At 31.9% G+C, this 18,396-nt stretch overlaps 1 protein-coding gene across 3 annotated transcripts in view; it reads left to right on the top strand.

Moving 5' to 3' along the window:
* Positions 1–18,396, top strand: part of slc9a1a (solute carrier family 9 member A1a) — a 407,815-nt gene that overhangs the window by 62,938 nt on the left and 326,481 nt on the right. Inside the window, exons 6-12 of one of the 3 annotated variants that reach the window (XM_087288024.1) lie at positions 1,177–1,266; positions 3,794–3,864; positions 7,944–8,120; positions 8,530–8,644; positions 8,721–8,819; positions 10,127–10,208; positions 12,775–13,519. In XM_087288024.1, the coding sequence (XP_087144150.1) occupies positions 1,177–1,266; positions 3,794–3,864; positions 7,944–8,120; positions 8,530–8,644; positions 8,721–8,819; positions 10,127–10,208; positions 12,775–13,067 (927 nt within the window). In that variant the 3' untranslated portion in view covers positions 13,068–13,519. Of the gene's footprint in view, positions 1–1,176; positions 2,375–3,793; positions 4,242–4,755; positions 5,074–7,943; positions 8,121–8,529; positions 8,645–8,720; positions 8,820–10,126; positions 10,209–12,774; positions 13,520–18,396 lie in introns of those variants that run through there. The other 2 variants (XR_015512081.1, XR_015512082.1) reach the window with 2 other exon arrangements.

Genomic DNA, 18,396 nt, shown 5'->3' on the forward strand with positions numbered 1-18,396 from the left:
TAAAATTGTATTAACTGTAAACTGTTTTATCAGTTATTTTATTTTAATATGTATTTATTATTTGGAATCCGAATTAAAACATTTATGACGATTTTAATAAAGTAAATTTAAATATTTTAAATATAAAATAATATAATGTATATTTATAGTTCTTATAAAATATGTAATATATTATTTTATAAAATGCTGTTTTTGTTGTTGTTAATGTATAATAAAATGTTTTATAATCTAATTTATTATGTTTAATTAATATTATTTATTTAATTATTTTGTTGCTTTATATTCATTAATTTGGAATCAGAATTGTATTTTAATAATAAAATATTTAAATTATTTTAGTAATTATAAAATAATATAATATAATATTAACTTCAATAAAATTATTTTTATTGTTGTTTATTGATAGCAATAAACATTTTTTTATTTAATTTTATAATTTTTATTTATTAATTTTTATTTTATGCACTTCATTTATTTGGAATCAGAATTGTATTTAAATAATAAACTAATTAAATTATTTTAGTAATTACTAAGTAATGCAATTAATAATATTAACTTTAATTAATATGTTTTATTGTAATTTTTATTTATAAAAATAAAGCATTTTTGTTGTATTTGTTTTATTTATTTGCTATCAGATTAGCAGCATTTATTCCCATCCCAATTACCAAATTAATATGTCTGATTAATGCAATCAAATAAAAGCCACATGACTCAGTGTATTGTGAATGCATGAATCTGTATGATTTGCATGCACAGTATATAAGCTCATCTGTGAGCATTCCTAAAATAAAAGTAAATAATATATTATAAATAAAAATGTATTAAGTTTTTTTTTTGTTTGTTTTTATCTATTTCATTTATTTGTAATCAGAATTAGAACACTTAAGATTATTCTAATAATAAAGTTTTTAATTATTTATTCATCATAAAATAATATCATTAACTTCATTATATTTTATTAATTCTTTTTGATATTTTAATATATTTAATAATTTTGTTTAGAGTCAGAGTTAGAGCATGTATTTCTATCTTAATTACTAAATTACGATGTCTGATCAGTGCATGCAAATAAAAGCCACACGACTCGGTATGCTGTGAATGAATGCATCTGTATGGGTTGCATGTAAATTAGCTCATCTGTGAGCATTTCTCAATTCCTCCCTTGTTTTGCAGGGAATGACCATTCGACCGCTGGTGGACCTGCTGGCGGTCAAGAAGAAACAAGAAACCAAGAGATCCATTAATGAGGAGATTCACACACAGGTTTGTCAGTGATTTCAGCAATATTTGATGCGTTGATAACACTTTACAATAAGTTAATACATTTACTAACATCAATGATAACACATTTATTACAGTATTTGTTTATGTCAGTGGAAAATACAGTCGTTCATTGATAGTTCATGTTAATTAGGTCATTTTAACAAGCATGAATTTGGATGTTAATAATGCATCAGTAAATGTTAACATGTGATTAATAAATGCTGTACAAGTATTGTTCATAATTTGTTCATGTTAGTAAATATATCAACTAATGAAACCTTATTGTAAACTGTGAATATGCCATTTGTTTAATCTGTTAGTCCCGAAGTTATTCACACTTTAATGGAAGCTAATAGTTTTCCTACCAAAACAAGCTTGGCTTTTAAGTGAGTTAATTACAACAATTGAATTAATTTGTTGACTGCTAATGTTTGTGTATAAGCCAGTAATAATGTTTAAAGGGTGTGTGTGAGCGCCATCTGCTGGTCATTTGTATGTTCACTCAGTTTTATATAGGAATGCAGCTTGGTGTATTATTAGAAAGACAGGTGACAAAACATTTTAGGAGCAAATGTCGTGACTAATCCCACCTATAATCTATACACAATGTTTCCAGCTCATATTACACCTCTGCATCTGTTTTATATTATATTAAGATACAGTAATTAAGTATATTAAAGAAATATATTGTAAAAATAATTTAACTAAAATGTATTGTAGAATACACTCACCGGCCACTTTTTTAGGTACTCCTTACTAGTACCATGTTGGACCCTCTTTTGCCTACAAAATTGCTTTAATCTTTCGTGGCATAGATTTAACAAGGAACTGGAAATATTCCTCAGAGATTTTGCTTCATATTGACATGATAGCATCACGCTGTTGCTGTAGATTGAATTGAGCTCTTGTGACTGTGGAGGCCATTTGAGTACAGTGAACTCATTGTCATATTCAAGAAACAAGTCTGAGATGATTCACGCTTTATGACATGGTGCGTTATCCTGCTGGGAAAAGCCATCAGAAGATGGAGACACTGTGGTCATAAAGGGATGGACATGGTCAGCAACAATACTCAGGTAGGCTGTGGCGTTGACATGATGCTCAATTGGTACTAATGGGCCCAAAGTGTGCCAAGAAAATATCCCCCACACCATTACACCACCACCAGCGCCAGCGTGAATCGTTGATACAAGGCAGAATGGATCCATGCTTTCATGTTGTTGATGCCAACTTCTGACCCGACCATCCGAATGTGGCAGCAGAAATGGAGACTCATCAGAGCAGGCAACGTTTCTCCAATCTTCTATTGTCCAGTTTTAGTTAGTCTGTGTGAATTGTAGCCTCAGTTTCCTGTTGTTTGCTGACATGAGTGGCACCCGGTGTGGTCTTCTGCTGCTGTAGCCCATCCGCCTCAAGGTTGCATGTTCAAAGTCACTTAAATCACCTTTCTTCCTCATTCTGATGCTCGGTTTGAACCGCAGCAGATCGTCTTGCCTAAATGCATTGAGTTGCTGCCATGTGATTGGCTGATTAAGAATTTTGCATTAACAAGCAGTTGGATAGGTGTACCTAATAAAGTGGCCAGTGAGCAAGAATTGGAAATATCTGACTAAAAAGGTTCATTTTAAAAAATCATATTAATAAAAAGTTTGCTGGAAAATGTGGATAACCATCTTAAAAAAAAAAAAAAAAAACACTTCATTTCCTTCATGTAAAATATGAATGTTTCAGGATCACATTCCACTGCTAAAAAAAAAAAAAAAAAAAAAAAGTTAAGCTCATTATTGAAATGCTATGATTAATTAATTTTTTATTTTACACCGTTTGTCAGTATGTTTAAGGGAATTTAGCACAGTTAAAAGCAGGATTTATTTACTTCCGCCTGCATAGCTAAGCAATATTATTTTGTGCTTTCTTTATGGTGGAAGCAGCATATTTTACAATGCATTGGAGCTGAAATTCACCATAGATAGAAAAGACATGTAAATAAGATACTTACAATGAGGCTCTTTTGTTTGTTTAATAAAAGGGCAAAGTATAGAGATGTTCTGTAGGAAGGAACTTTAAATGATTTCTGGTGTGATCTGGCACTTTATAAAGATAATACATTAAATAACTTGAATTTGTTATATTATGGTCAGGGAAACAATGCAGTAGTGTTCAAAAGTGTTATCAATATGTGGTCCAGCCCTAATATAAAGCGTTGACCTGGTAGTGAACCATGTTTACAGTCTGCATCTGGGAGTTTAAATTCACAAACTCTGAGTCCGCAAAGAACATTTTGCTCACAAATTGGCATTTATTCACCACTCATCAAGCTGATTGTTGCTATGGAAACGGGCATTTGCATGAACGTCTGATCACGTTTACATCTGTGAGTGACTGGCATGAATCTCTCTACTGTCCGCTTCAGTGTAGAGATGTGTTCAGCTGCAGCTTCTGTTGATCTCCATCTGATTCTGTCTGAGCGCTAATTGTGCTTTATGATCTCTGAACCTCATCTAATTTATTTGTGTCTTGTCTACAGTTCTTGGACCATCTGCTCACTGGCATCGAGGACATCTGTGGACATTACGGACATCACCATTGGAAGGACAAGTACGTAAATATTACTTCAATAAATTTAAAATAAGTGAAGTTTTAGCTTTTTTTCTAATCAGATTTATGTATTTGTTTTTATTATTACTTTATGAAATCAGAATGAGTCATGCATTTGCTTGTTGTTTTTGATATTGATCAGTTTTATTCTATTTGTATTATTCTGTTATGTTATTTTAGATCATACTGATGATTTTTTGTGTGATTTTTGTGTCAAAACTGTTTTGATCTGTCTTCAGACTAATGTAAAGAACTTTGAAACTTTTTAAGTTTAAAACAATAAACCTAAACTGTGAGACCAAGTAACAAATATTTATATAAACAAGAAATAAGATGCTTTTTAAAATGTGTACATGTATATATCTATAATCTTATATGTATACAATTGAATTCAGAATTATTAGCCCCCTGTTTATTTTTTCCCCAATATCTGTTTAACAGAGAGCAGATTTTTTCAACACATTTCTAATCATAATAGTTTTAATAACTCATTTCTAATAACTGATTTATTTTATCTTTGCCATGATGACAGTAAATAATATTTGACTAGATATTCTTCAAGACACTTCTATACAGCGTAAAGTGTAAAGGCTTTAAAGGCTTAACTAGGTTAATTAGGGTAAGTAGGCAGGTTAGGGTAATTAGGCAAGTTATTGTATAACGATGGTTTGTTCTGTAGACTATCGAAACAAAAATAACGCTTAAAGGGGCTGATAATATTGTCCTTAAAATGGTGTTTAAAAAATTAAAAACTACTTTTATTCAAGTCAAAATAAAACAACCAAGACTTTCTCCAGAAGAAAAAAATATTATCAGACATACTGCGAAAATGTCCTTGCTCTGTTAAACATCATTTGGGAAATATTTAAAAAAAGAAAAGAAAATTCACAGGGGGCTAATAATTCTGACTTCAACTGTATATTCATAGAGTGCTCAGCATGTATAGCTACACCATTTACAAATCCTTCTTTTAAATGAATATTTTAAATAGGAAGCTATACAATATTATGTTTGTGCTAATACATTAGATTAGTCAGCACTGAAGCCAAATCTAATAAAACAACTTACGATAGTGGTCCAAAAACGAGTACACCCAATTTTATGGTTTAGAAAAATATTAAATACAAATTTTAAAAAGAGCAAAATTCAACAGAAGCCAAGAAAATATAAAAAATTTAGGTGAAAAAAAAAAAAAAAAAAAAAAAAATATATATATATATATATATATATATATATATATATATATATATATATATATATATATATATATATATATATATATATATATGCAATATTTTGTATTAAAATTAATTTGATTAATTAATTTAAATGAATTAATTGTATTATCTTTCAATTTCTAAATAGATTTGGTGACTAAAATATTATTTTAATAAATATTTCTGTTTAATAAACCTGTTTTGTTTAAATGCACGAAAATACATTGCCTATATTTACTGAGAAATGGAGAAAAATATTCATTTTTAAAATGAGGTGTACTCAATTATGCAGATAGATAGATAGATAGATAGATAGATAGATAGATAGATAGATAGATAGATAGATAGATAGATAGATAGATAGATAGATAGATAGATAGATAGATAGATAGATAGATAGATAGATAGATAGATAGATACTTCTAGTTAAAGTGGCAGAAGGTCGATTTTTCTGCTGAAGACCTAATGGAATCTGCATGGACTCAAAATTCTCATAGAAATCTGTCAAGCTCAATGAAGGAAAAGTCATGGTTTGGGGTTATATTCAGTATGGGGTCGTGTGAGAGATCTGCAGAGTGGATGGGAACATCAACAGCCTGAGGTATCAAGACATTTGTGCTGCCCATTACATTACAAACCACAGGAGAGGGCAAATTCTCCAGCAGGATAGCGCTCCTTCTCATACTTCAGCCTCCACATCAAAGCTCCTGAAAGCAAAGAAGGTCAAGATGCTCCAGGATTGGCCAGCCCAGTCACCAGACATGAACATTATTGAGCATGTCTGGGGTAAGATGGAGGCATTAAAGATAAACACGAAGGATCTTGATGAACTCTGGGAGTCCTGCAGGAACGCTTTCTCTGCCATTCCAGATGACTTTATTAATCAGTGATTTGAGTCATGTCAGAGATGTATGGATGCAGTCCTCCAAGCTCATGATGGAGTCAGACACAATATTCATTCTGTCTCCACTGCAGCAGGACTTTATATTCTATACTGGACATTATTTCTGTTCAATGATGAGACTTTTGTCTGAGCAAAGTCAGACCTTACTGTCCTTATGAAATCATTAAAAATCAAGACATGATCATATTTTATTTTGATTAAAAAGCATAATCTAGAGGCCTTTGCCTTTCATACAAGCCACATCCGATGGCAAATGATCAACTAGAGATCAAGTTATTATTTGTTGTTCCTACAACTTGGATAAGCAACAATACTTTTGTCAGGTAGTGCACTTTATTAAACCAGTACATGCATACAGCTCTGTTTGTTTTTAAACCAAGCAGCTTTACATTATTTACAGCTTTTACCTCAACTGGGAAAATGTGCTAAAAGCTCTTTGTCCTTGTGTGGTTTACAGTTCTCAGTTCCCATCTGTTGCACTCCTAGTGCTTCTGCTGTTATCTTTCTGTCTCTTTACCAGCTTACGTCAAACCACTGGCTTTAATAGTCACCATATGCAACTCGATTTTCAAAAAGAGCAATGGAAACACAATAAAATCAAGTTCTTCAGCTATTGTTTGGTTGTTTGTCATAGGAGATCAGATTTAAGTGAACTTAAAGAGATGGCACACCCAAAATGAATACTAATATCATGATTTATTCAACATTTATGTGTAACAAACCTTTATGAGTTTCTTTCATCTGTTGAACACAAGTTTTTTTTGGAGAATGCTGAAAACCGGTAACCATTGACTTTCATTGTAGGAACAACAAATACTATAAAAGTAAATGATTACTGGTTTTCAGCATTTTTCTTTTTGTGTAAAACGGTTAGTAAGGACTTTGAACAAATTGTCATTTTTGGGTGAACTACCCCCTTTTTAAATTTTAAACCAAAACTAATCAAAGAAAAAAGAAAAAACAGTTCTCATAAAAAAGACATTTATAACAATGCTAAACACATATTGCAAAGACACTTTCAACCCTGTAGGAAGGTTAATAGATATTACATTATTTGAAAGAATGTTGAAAACCGGTAACCATTGACTTTCATTGTATTTGTTTTTTCTACTATGCCTACTATGTTTACCGGTTTCCAACATTTTGCAAAATCTCTTCTTTTGTGTAAAAGTAGGGTTTTTAACCACTGTAGTGACAAAATAGCCATTTTTCAGGGGTAAATGACCCTCTTTACATATTTTAATATATCTAGACTTTTTACCACCAAAAGAAAGCAAAAAAAAGTAATCCTAATAAAAATATTCATACACATTTACATTTATAACGACACTAAACGCATATTGCAAAGACACTTTTAGCCCTGTAGGAAGGTTAATAGATATTACATTATTTGAAAGAATGTTGAAAACCGGTAACCATTGACTTTCATTGTATTTGTTTTTCCTACTATGCCTACTATGTTTACCGGTTTCCAACATTTTGCAAAATCTTTTCTTTTGTGTAAAAGTAGGGTTTTTAACCACTGTAGTGATAAAATAGCCATTTTTCGGGGGTAAATGACCCTCTTTACATATTTTAATATATCTAGACTTTTTACCACCAAAAGAAAGCAAAAAAAAGTTATCCTAATAAAAATATTCATACACATTTACATTTATAACAAGACTAAACGCATAGTGCAAAGTCACTTTTAGCCCTGTAGGAAGGTTAATAGATATTACATTATTTGAAAGAATGTTGAAAACCGGTAACCATTGACTTTCATTGTATTTGTTTTTCCTACTATGCCTACTATGTTTACCGGTTTCCAACATTCTACAAAATCTCTTCTTTTGTGTAAAAGGGTTTGCACTTACATTTTTGGCTTAACTACTCCCTTTAAGTTCATACAATAGACTTCAGAAAATAAAAACACCTGAAACACATAAAGCTTCACATTGTCTTTGTTTTTTTTCCAGACTGAACCGCTTCAATAAGAAGTACGTGAAGAAGTGCCTGATAGCGGGCGAACGCTCCAAAGAGCCACAACTCATCGCTTTCTACCACAAGATGGAGATGAAGCAGGCCATCGAGCTGGTTGAGAGCGGAGGCGGGGCCAAACTGCCCTCCGCCCTGCCCTCCACCGTCTCCATGCAGTAAGTCCCACCCCTAACATCTTGGACCAATCAGAATCCCATTAAATTAATCTCACATTTGAAAACGAATGTATTAAAAATGTATTTAATGTTCTACTCCACTTTTTCGGTACTCGTAGATGATTGCGTGTCTTTTAGAATAATTTATGGAAATACATTTTTTTATAGGATGCTTTAATTATCTTAGTAGTTCATAAAAGTGTACATTAATTAACATCCCTCAAGAATCTTTATGGAACCAAATTAGCTAGTGTTCACTTGTAGTCCCTGGCAGATGTTATGGGCCTATACACCCAACACAAATACGAATTCAAATGATAAATAAACAAGGATGAAATATACTAATGAACAACAGAATAAACAACTACAACAACAACAACTACAACAAACTGTCTAATATTTTTTTCAGGAACATTCAGCCTAAGAAGCCTCCTGCTGATCGCGCTCTGCCGCAGCTCTCCAAGGCTCGAGAGGAGGAGATCCGGAAGATTCTGCGCACAAACCTCCAGAAAACACGAATGAGAGTGAGTGTGTGGGTTTAGTCTGTGTGTGTGTGATTGATACAGTTTAAACATGATTCTCATCTTTGTGTGTTTTCAGCTGCGCTCCTACAACAGACACACACTGGTGGCCGATCCGTATGAGGACGGCTGGAACGACATCATCAAGCGCAAGAAAATGATAGAGCTGGAGAAGAAGGTTTGATGTTTATCTATAATTGATTCATCATTCAATATTAGTTTTGTTGTTTGCAAACTTATTTATCTTATTTAAAAAAAAAATTCATTTTATATATGTATTGGTTTGTTCGTTTGTTTGCTTGTTTATTCATTTTTTTTATATTTATTTATTTTGTTTGTTTGTTTATGTGTATGTTTATTGATTTTATTTTGTACATTTAATTATGTATTATTATTTATATTTATTTGTATTTATTTATTTTATTTTATAAATTTATTTTAACTTTATTCTTATTTATATATATTTATTTTATCTATTTATTTTATTTATTATTTTTTGTATTTATTTATATTTTTATTGGTTTGTTTTAATTTGTAATCTAATTTATTATTTATTTTTATATAATATTATTATTATTTTTATTTATTTACTTATTTTTTTATATTTATTTTACTTATTTTTTATTTATTTTTATTTATTTATTTTATTTATTTTATTATTTTTTTATTTAAATTAATTAATTAATTTAATACATTTTATAAAAAAATTTATTTTTATATTGGTTTGTTTTATATATTTAATTTTGTTTATTTATTTGTATGCTTATTGGTGTGCTTAATTTAATTAGTAAATTAATTTGTTTTAATATGTCAATTAATTTATTTATTTTGTTTGTTTATATATATATATATATATATATATATATATATATATATATATAATTTATTTATTTATTTTAATTCATAGTTCTTTTAATCTTGTATGATTATTGTGTGCTTCTTTTAATATTCTCGTTTATGTAAAGCACTTTAAATTACAATGGGGCATAAAATTTACCATACAAATAAACTTGTCTTGATAACCCGGGCGTTATTAATTTGTGTTTTGTATATAATCAGAATTTCAGCAAAATTATGTTTAAAAAAAAAAAAAAAAAGTATTTTATATATTATGTTTGTCATATTTTATACAATATAGGCTGATTATAGTGGTGGTCATCATGATATTCTATTGTATACCACAATATAGTTATTTAAAAAGGTAAAACAAATCAAGAAAATCAGCACACTTAAACTTAAATACTTAATTAAAAGTATTAATTAAGAAATTAATAGTAGAGATGCACAATATTGTATTTTTTGCAGATATTTTCAAACCTACTATGGCTGAGCTGATGGCAATATTTTTCCTATTTCCTATTGTTAATGTATTATTATAAAATAGTCATGTTTTTTAGAAATGTATTCCCTAAACATGCTTTTGGTGGTGCATAAATGCTTTATTTGAAAGTCTTTGTTAAATTTTTATTTATTGTCTGTTTTCAGATATCGCAGATGAATAATTACCTCACCGTTCCCGCTCCACCTCCTGATTCGCCAACCATCTCTCGAGCTCGACTGGCTTCAGGTAATGTGTTTGTTTACTCCGCTCTTTAACACACATATGATTTAAGATGCTTTAGTGGACCAGAAATCTTTTTCTTTTGCTCTGATGAAGTGAAATCCTCTCAGTAATGAAGTGGAATATTGTAGAGCAGCGCCATCAAGTGGTTCATCACATTTCAATTAAATTAATGTATTCTTTATAAAAATGTATCAAAAAACCTATTTATATTATATAAAGAACATCCCATGAATCAAAGATTGATTGTTTTTTTTGTGTGTGTGCATGCAGAATAAAAGTTTGTTTTAATAATATATGTGTATTTATTACATATATTTATTATGTGTATATGTGACAGACACACATACATGAAAACAAAACTATGCAATTTTTTTGTTGGGTAGATTTTTAAATTTATATATAATTCATATAATTTACATATATATTTCTATCAAAATATAGATACATTTTAGAAAATGAATGGGATCTATTAATTATTACACCTTAAATTAATAAAATTAAATGCATGTTGAGTTTTCTTAATATTTTTTGTCATTTTCCAGAAGGTTTTTTATTTATTAAAATGTAAAAAAAAAATTATATATATATATATATATATATATATATATATATATATATATATATATATATATATATATATATATATACAGTTGAAGTCAGAATTTTTAGCCCCCTTCGATTTTTTTTTTATTATTATTATTTTTTTTATTTCCCAAATGATGTTTAACAGAGCAAGGAAATTTTTACAGTATGTCTGATCATATTTTTTCTTCTGGAGAAAGTCTTATTTGTTTTATTTCAGCTAGAATAAAAGCAGCTTTTAACTTTTTAAACACCATTTTAGAGACAAAATTATTTTAAGCTATTTTTGTTTGAGCTATATTTGTTTTAGATAGTCTACAGAACAAACCATCGTTATACAATAACTTGTCTAATTACCCTAACCTGCCTAGTTAACCTAATTAACTTAGTTAAGCCTTTAAATGTCACTATAAGCTGCATAGAAGTGTCTTGAATAATATCTAGTAAAATATTATTTACAGTCATGATGGTAAAGGTAAAATAAATCCATTATTATAAATGAGTTATCAAAACTATTATGATTAGAAATGTGTTTAGAAATATCTGCTCTCTGTTAAACAAAAATTGGGGAAAAAAATAAACAAGCGGTCTAATTCAAGGGGCTAATAATTCTGACTTCAACTGTATGTATGTATATATATATATATCCTCAGGTAAAGAGTCTGGGGGTCATCTTCGACAGCACCCTTTCATTTACTGCATATGTTAATAATTTCACCAGGTCCGCCTATTTACACCTTCGAAATATAAGTTGTTTACGTCCTTCCCTCACACCTCATTCAGCTGCCATTCTTGTTCATAGTTTAGTCACATCCCGTTTAGATTACTGTAATTCCCTTCTGTTTGGCCTCCCTAAAAAAAACTCTTCATAAATTACAACTGGTACAAAACGCTGCAGCCCGTATTATCAAAAAACCCACTCTGTCTGTCACATCACACCCATTCTACAACAGCTTCACTGGCTTCCCATCTCTTTTAGAATTAACTACAAAATACTTCTTCTCACCTTTAAAGCCATCCACAATCTTGCTCCTCCATACCTTACTAATCTTGTTCATATCGCCACACCTTCTCGAACACACAGGTCTTCTTCTTCCATTTACTTCACTGTTCCCTCTGTCCGCCTCTGTCCTTCAGCCACTCGGCTCCTCAGCTTTGGAATTCACTCCCCCCTGATCTCCGTAATTTAGACACTCTCACAATTTAAACCCAGACTCAAAACACATCTGTTTAGAACAGCCTATTCTCTTTGACCCGATTGCATTTTTAAAGCTTGTATTGTATTCTATTGTGTTTTTATTTGAATTGATTGTTTTAGCTGTCCTGTACGGTGACCTTGAGTGTCATGAAAGGCGCCTTTAAATAAAATCCCATTCACATAACATGTGTGTGTGTGTGTGTATGTGTGTATATATATATATATATACACACATATATATATGTATTTAAAAAAACAGGCAAGTGGTCAATACAGGCAGGCAGCAGACAACGTAAAACAAACAAAACAAAAAGCAAAGTTCTAACACAGACGGCAAGGAAAACACGTCATAATGTTAACAGTCCGGATAAACAAGACTCCGCAATGAGGGTGTCAGAGTGAGCTGTGTATGCAGTATATGAGTGTAATCAGTCCATGAGCAGGCCCAGCTGTGTGCCTCTAAGCAAAGGAGGCTTGGAACAGGTGTGTGTGTGGTGCCTGACAGGACTTGTAGTCCATATGGAGGCAGGATTGTAGTCCATGTAAATGTGAATGTTCTCCAGTGATCCATAAAGGTTTGATCGCTGGTGGTCATGACAAGTTTTAGTTAATAAATTTTAATCACATGTAGCTTTAGCATCTTAGCTTTTCTAAAACAATGTTTTGTTACTTTTTTCATCTCATTTTGACTTTAATCCATATTAAAAACAACAGATATCATTCGTTTTATGTAATGCTCTTTTAGATACTCTTTGCACTGCATTCAGTTTCTCTCCTCCTCTTTCTCAGATCCTCAAGCTTGGGGCATGAAAACCACTACCGAAAGCATCCCAACCATAAAAGTGGACCTGGCTTCACCACAGAGCCCAGAATCAGTCAATGTAGTGGACGAGTTAAGCAAGAAGGAGAAGCAGCAGAAGCAGAGCAAAGAGAAGGATGAGGAAGGCGGCCTGACCATGAAATTGCCAGAGAGAAAGGAGAAAGAAGGAGACGAGGACCCGCCGAAATGCCTCATGCGCTGTCTGAGTGACCCGGGACCCGCTCCTGAGGATGAGGACGAGGACCAGCCCTTCCTCCCCTGAGAGAGAACATACTGTCTGTCTGTCTGCGGGATGAGGAGCGGGAGAAACTACTCTGAAAATGACAATGTTGGAAGCCAAAACTGCAGGAAACGGCAGGAAAACCAAAACTGTTTATGAACCAAAATAAAGAAGACGAAAGGGAGCGATCAAAAATAGCCATTATTATTATTATTACTATTATTATTAATATTTTTTGCTTGTCATTTGTTGTGTTAATTCAAAGCCTAACGGCCTGTTCACACCAGGGATGATAGATTTATTAATTATATTTACAGTTGAAGATAAAATTACCCGCCCTCTTTTTTTTTTTTTTTTTCATCCCAAATATTTTTTTTTTCACAGATTTCTTTATTTTTCTTTATTTCAGATAGAATAAAAAACGTTTTAGCAGTTTAAAAGCCAATTTAAGGTCAATATTAACCAATATATTTTTCAATTGTTCACAGAACAAACCACTGTTATACAATGACTTGCCTAATTAACCTAGTTAAGCCTTTAAATGTCACTTTAAGCTGAATACTGGTTTCTTGAAAAATATATGAGTGTCATTATAGTGATAACTATATTAGATGATAAATATACTTTTATAATTATTATTTCATCACTAATGGACAGAAAATACCCTTAATTTAAAAAAATGAAATAAATATGAGACCCTGTCAAAAGTATGAGATAAAAAGCTATAATTATGATATTTTAAGACACATGCATTATTAAAGTCCGTCTAAATTACGAGATAAAGAAATTAAATTAGGTATAAAAAGTGTAAGAGTTTAAAACAGAGATAAAACATCAAAATCATGACACAGCGGATATTGTAAAAAGATGAATGAGCATGTAATAGAACTACAATATATAATATTAATATTAAACATTATTGTGCATATAATTATAATTAGTGATGTAGTTATCATTATATTTAAAGTAAATTAAATCATAAATAACCTTGGTTAATAATACTTAATCCTCAATTATGCCAAAAAATACCAAAAATAAATAACAAAGTATGATAATAAAAGCAATAGTAATGACATGCTAAAACACGTGTGTAATTAAAAATCAGTCTAAATAATGAGATAAAATATCATAATCATGACAACAACAAATTAATATTGTCAAAATAAATATATAAATAAAAGCATGAGCATTTAAAGTGACAGACAGCAAACTGCATTTATGATACATCAAAACAGTTATTGTGTTATTGCTTCGAATGCTAATGTAGTTATCGTTATAGGTATCATTCTTGGTGTGAACAGCTCTTAGCACTGTGTTCTTACCAGACATGATGCGATTCAAATACTTTATTTCCGACAACAAAGCGATGAATTAGCTCGAATAATTTATCAGGTTTACTAGTATTTTCAGGTCTGGTTTGAACACGAGTCAGTGAAGTAGATGTTGCCGCTCCAGCATTTACCGTGGAATAATAATAATAATATTCCACACGAGGAGAACAGATCTATGCATTCAAAACGGTCGAACTGTTCAGTCTCACTACATTCAGGTGAATATACTGTATGCCTTTTTATTTTCACATCTAGCTCTTTTGTGTTCGTTTATATCAGTTGCCTTTGTTTTTGTGACGTGTTGTGTTTTATTCAAACCCCGGCTCAGTGGAAGTATGTGCTCGGGGCTGTGTTTTTGAGAACCAAGAAAAATGTGTACCCTGGTCTACGTCTGCTTGCAGTTTACACTAATCCATTAGAGGGCGTCGTGTAGAATTTTTTTGACAATCTCAAATATGTTACTGGTGCATGTTTTATTTATGTTTCATTTCTCGTAAGTCCACTGTTTACATTTTTTTCGACGATTTCAAATATATACGGGGGCACGTTTCTCATGCGTGCCATTTCTCGAGAATCCACCAGAGGGCGCTCTGTACATTTTTTTGATTTCTTTCAAATGTGTTACTGGGAAACGTTGTCTTGTACGTGCAATTTCTCGTAATTCCACCAGATGGCGCTGTGTAGCGTTTTTTGCTGTCAAATGCTACACTGGGGCACGTTTTCTCATATGTCATTACTCGTGAATCCACCTGAGTGTGCTGTGTAAAAATTTTTTGACGATTTAAAATACGTTACTGGGGCACATTTTCTCATACATGTAATTTCTCGTAAATCCACCAGAAGGCGCTGTGTAAATTTTTTTTTTATCTCAAATATGTTACTGGGGCACTTTTCTCATAAGTGTCATTTCTTGTAAATCCACCAGAGGGCGATGTGAACTTTTTTTTTTACTATTTCAAATGCATTACAGGGACAAGTTTTCTCATACATGTAATTTCTCGTAAAAAATCCACCAGAGTTCGCTGTGTACATTTTTTTAAAATTTCAAATACGTTAGCATCCACCAGAGGGTGCTTTTTTGGGTTTTGATTTACCTGGAACCGTTCTTAACTGTACTCGAACCCTGGTGCACTATGCGCCCCAAGTCTAATTATTTTTGTAGTTATCATTATAGAATATTAAATGATAAATGACCATAATAAACAGTTAGTGATGACATGATAATTATAAATAGCCTTAATTAGGACTTTAAAAACTACAATAAATAATATAATATAATAATATCAATAATAAATAATTAATAGCGAAATTGCAAGACATTTTTTTTCTTTTTTTTAATTTATGATATGGAAAAAAATGATATTATCGGAAGTCAAAAGCATGGGCATTTAAAACTGCAACATGCTTATGATCAACGTGGCATTACTGTACATGAGTCTGGATGCTTGTATAGTTATTTTTATACTTTTAAATATAATGATAACTATACTAGATGATAAATATACTATACTTATAATTATCATTTCATCACTAACATTGATAAATGAGATAAATTAGGTCTTCTCGACCTCATGTGCTTTTTTTTTTTTTATCTGGAACCATTCGTCATTGTACTCGAACCCCGGTGCACTCTGTGTCTCACTTTTAATTATTTCTATAGTATATTAAATATGTTATTATATATTCTCATTATTGTGTATTAAATGATAAATTACCATAATTATAAATTAACCATGACATAATTGTAAAGAGCCTTAATTACTACTTTAAAAAAATGCAATTAAATAATATAAAGTCACTGGAAATTAATAGGCAATTTTATTTTAACCGTTTAAATTAGAAGATAAAAAAATTAATATTAAAGTCAAAAGCGTGAGCATTTAAAGTGACGAAAAACAAAATCACTATATGCTTATATTAAACGACGTTGTGCATTAGTCTGGTTACTAATATAGCTATTTTATACTATAGCAATAAGTGTATTAGATGATAAATAACTATACTTGTAATCATTATTTTATGACTAATCGATAAAGTAGCTTTAATTTCATCACCACTTTAAATAAATTACATAAATAAATGAGATCTTCTACCTGGACCTCATGTGCTTTTATTGAATTTCGTTTAACCATTCTTTACTCGAACTCTGGTGCATTGTCCCAAATCTTGCATCTCAGCATTCGTTTTACACTAAAAAAATGCAACCCTGATGCACTCTGCGTCCCTAATCTAGCATTGTGACATTTGTTTCACACATAAATTGCAACCCTGGTGCACTCAGTGTCTCAAATCTAGCATCGTAGCATTCGTTTTGCACACAAAATGCAGACGTATATACCCATGAGCACATTTTTCTTGGTTCTCAAATGTGTAGGCCTGTGCACATTTTCCCCAATGAGCCAGTGTTGGTTTAGTTTGACTCGTTTATCAAAAGCAATATCAAACCGGTCACATGATGGCCTTTCTTATATTTATTAGTCAGATGGTATGTATTTACACTGGCTTATTATTATTATTATTATTATTCCATTGACACCCAATTGACCCATAGAGGACCATTCATATATATTCAATAACGCACAGAACGGGGAAAAAAAAACAGGAGAACTCGTTGTATTTGCACAAAGACATTTAGAGATGTTTAAGACTTTATTTACACCAAAAAAGAGCGACCAATTTGATTGGTTGAGATTGTTTTTGCTCATACTTTATATATATATCAAAGAATATTTTTTGTCTAATAACCTATTATTCCCTTTAAATGCACTCAAGCGCTTTGGTGATCACTCTGAGCATGATCCGCAGGTCTTGATTTAAAGGAATAGTTCATGCAAAAATCACACAGTTTTGGTATTATTTACTTGTTCAAATACATGTGCTCATTTTTTCCATAGAAATTATAAGAGCATCAAAGCATTGACTTTCTAAACCCAATTCTTGAGAAGAAACCACAAAAAGTTAAAATTGTAAAGGAAGTCATGATTGTTACGCAATTGTTTGAGTATGAGATTAAAAAACTGCACAAAAAGTTAAAGAGCCCATATTATACATGAAATAAGGTCATATCTTGGTTGTAAGGGTCTCCAACAACAGTCTAATATGCATGCAAGGTCAAAAAACACTTTCATGGTCTTATAATCTGCATTTATTTTTACCTAATTATCCCAGCGACTCCTGTATGAATCGTCCAGTGATTCATTTGTTCCCAAACCCCTCCTTAGCGCGGAGCTAATCTGCGCTGATTGGACCGATGACAGTCTGTCGCGATTGGTCGACTGCCTTCAGTCAGAGAGGGAAATGGCCAATAGCTAATCAGCAATTTAAAAAGTAATCACAGTTCATACACGCTCGATAGTGTAGGCGTGGACTTTAGCTGCCACACTATGGCCAGTGGATAGTGCCACGGATAACCGAACGAAGGAGACAGTCGTGTACTCGCCATACCACACACACACAAAAACACACACACACCTCCGGATGACAACGCTCCCGCTTCAGCCCGCACCCGCCAGGTTTTAGCCTGAGAACCCGCTCCGTTTTCTGCCCGCCGGGCCCGGTCCCGCTAGAGCGGAGAACACAACCAAATATCACCCAGTATACAGTCCAGACAGCCAAGCTGTCTGGATAAAAACACACACACAGCACAAAGTACACAAAGCTCGTTCGTTCGTTCGCTCTCTCTCTCGCTCTCTCTCTCTCTCTCTCCCCGCGCCAGATTTCTGCGGCGCGGGAATACATTTCCGAATAAATCGCGGGAGCAGAACTCTAGCACGGAGCTCCATAAACAAACAGCACGCGTCGCGTTTTTAACGTGACTTTGCACGCGATAAGATAATATATTCAGTTAACCTGATACAGTACACGCGGTTACAAGTAACAAATCACAACTAAATACATTTGCAAGCTAGAGTAAACGAGGCAACAACTTTAACCGCACGTACTTACACTTGAGAAATGTAGGAAGAAACCCATCCTGACGTCCATCAGTTACTCTTTACTGATCCTTCCTTTAACAAACTCAGATGAAGTATTCTTTGTAG

The sequence above is a fragment of the Danio rerio genome, chromosome 16 (genome assembly GCF_052040795.2).
Source record: "Danio rerio strain M-AB ecotype USA chromosome 16, GRCz13ab, whole genome shotgun sequence".
In the NCBI taxonomy this organism is placed as follows: Eukaryota; Metazoa; Chordata; class Actinopteri; order Cypriniformes; family Danionidae; genus Danio; species Danio rerio.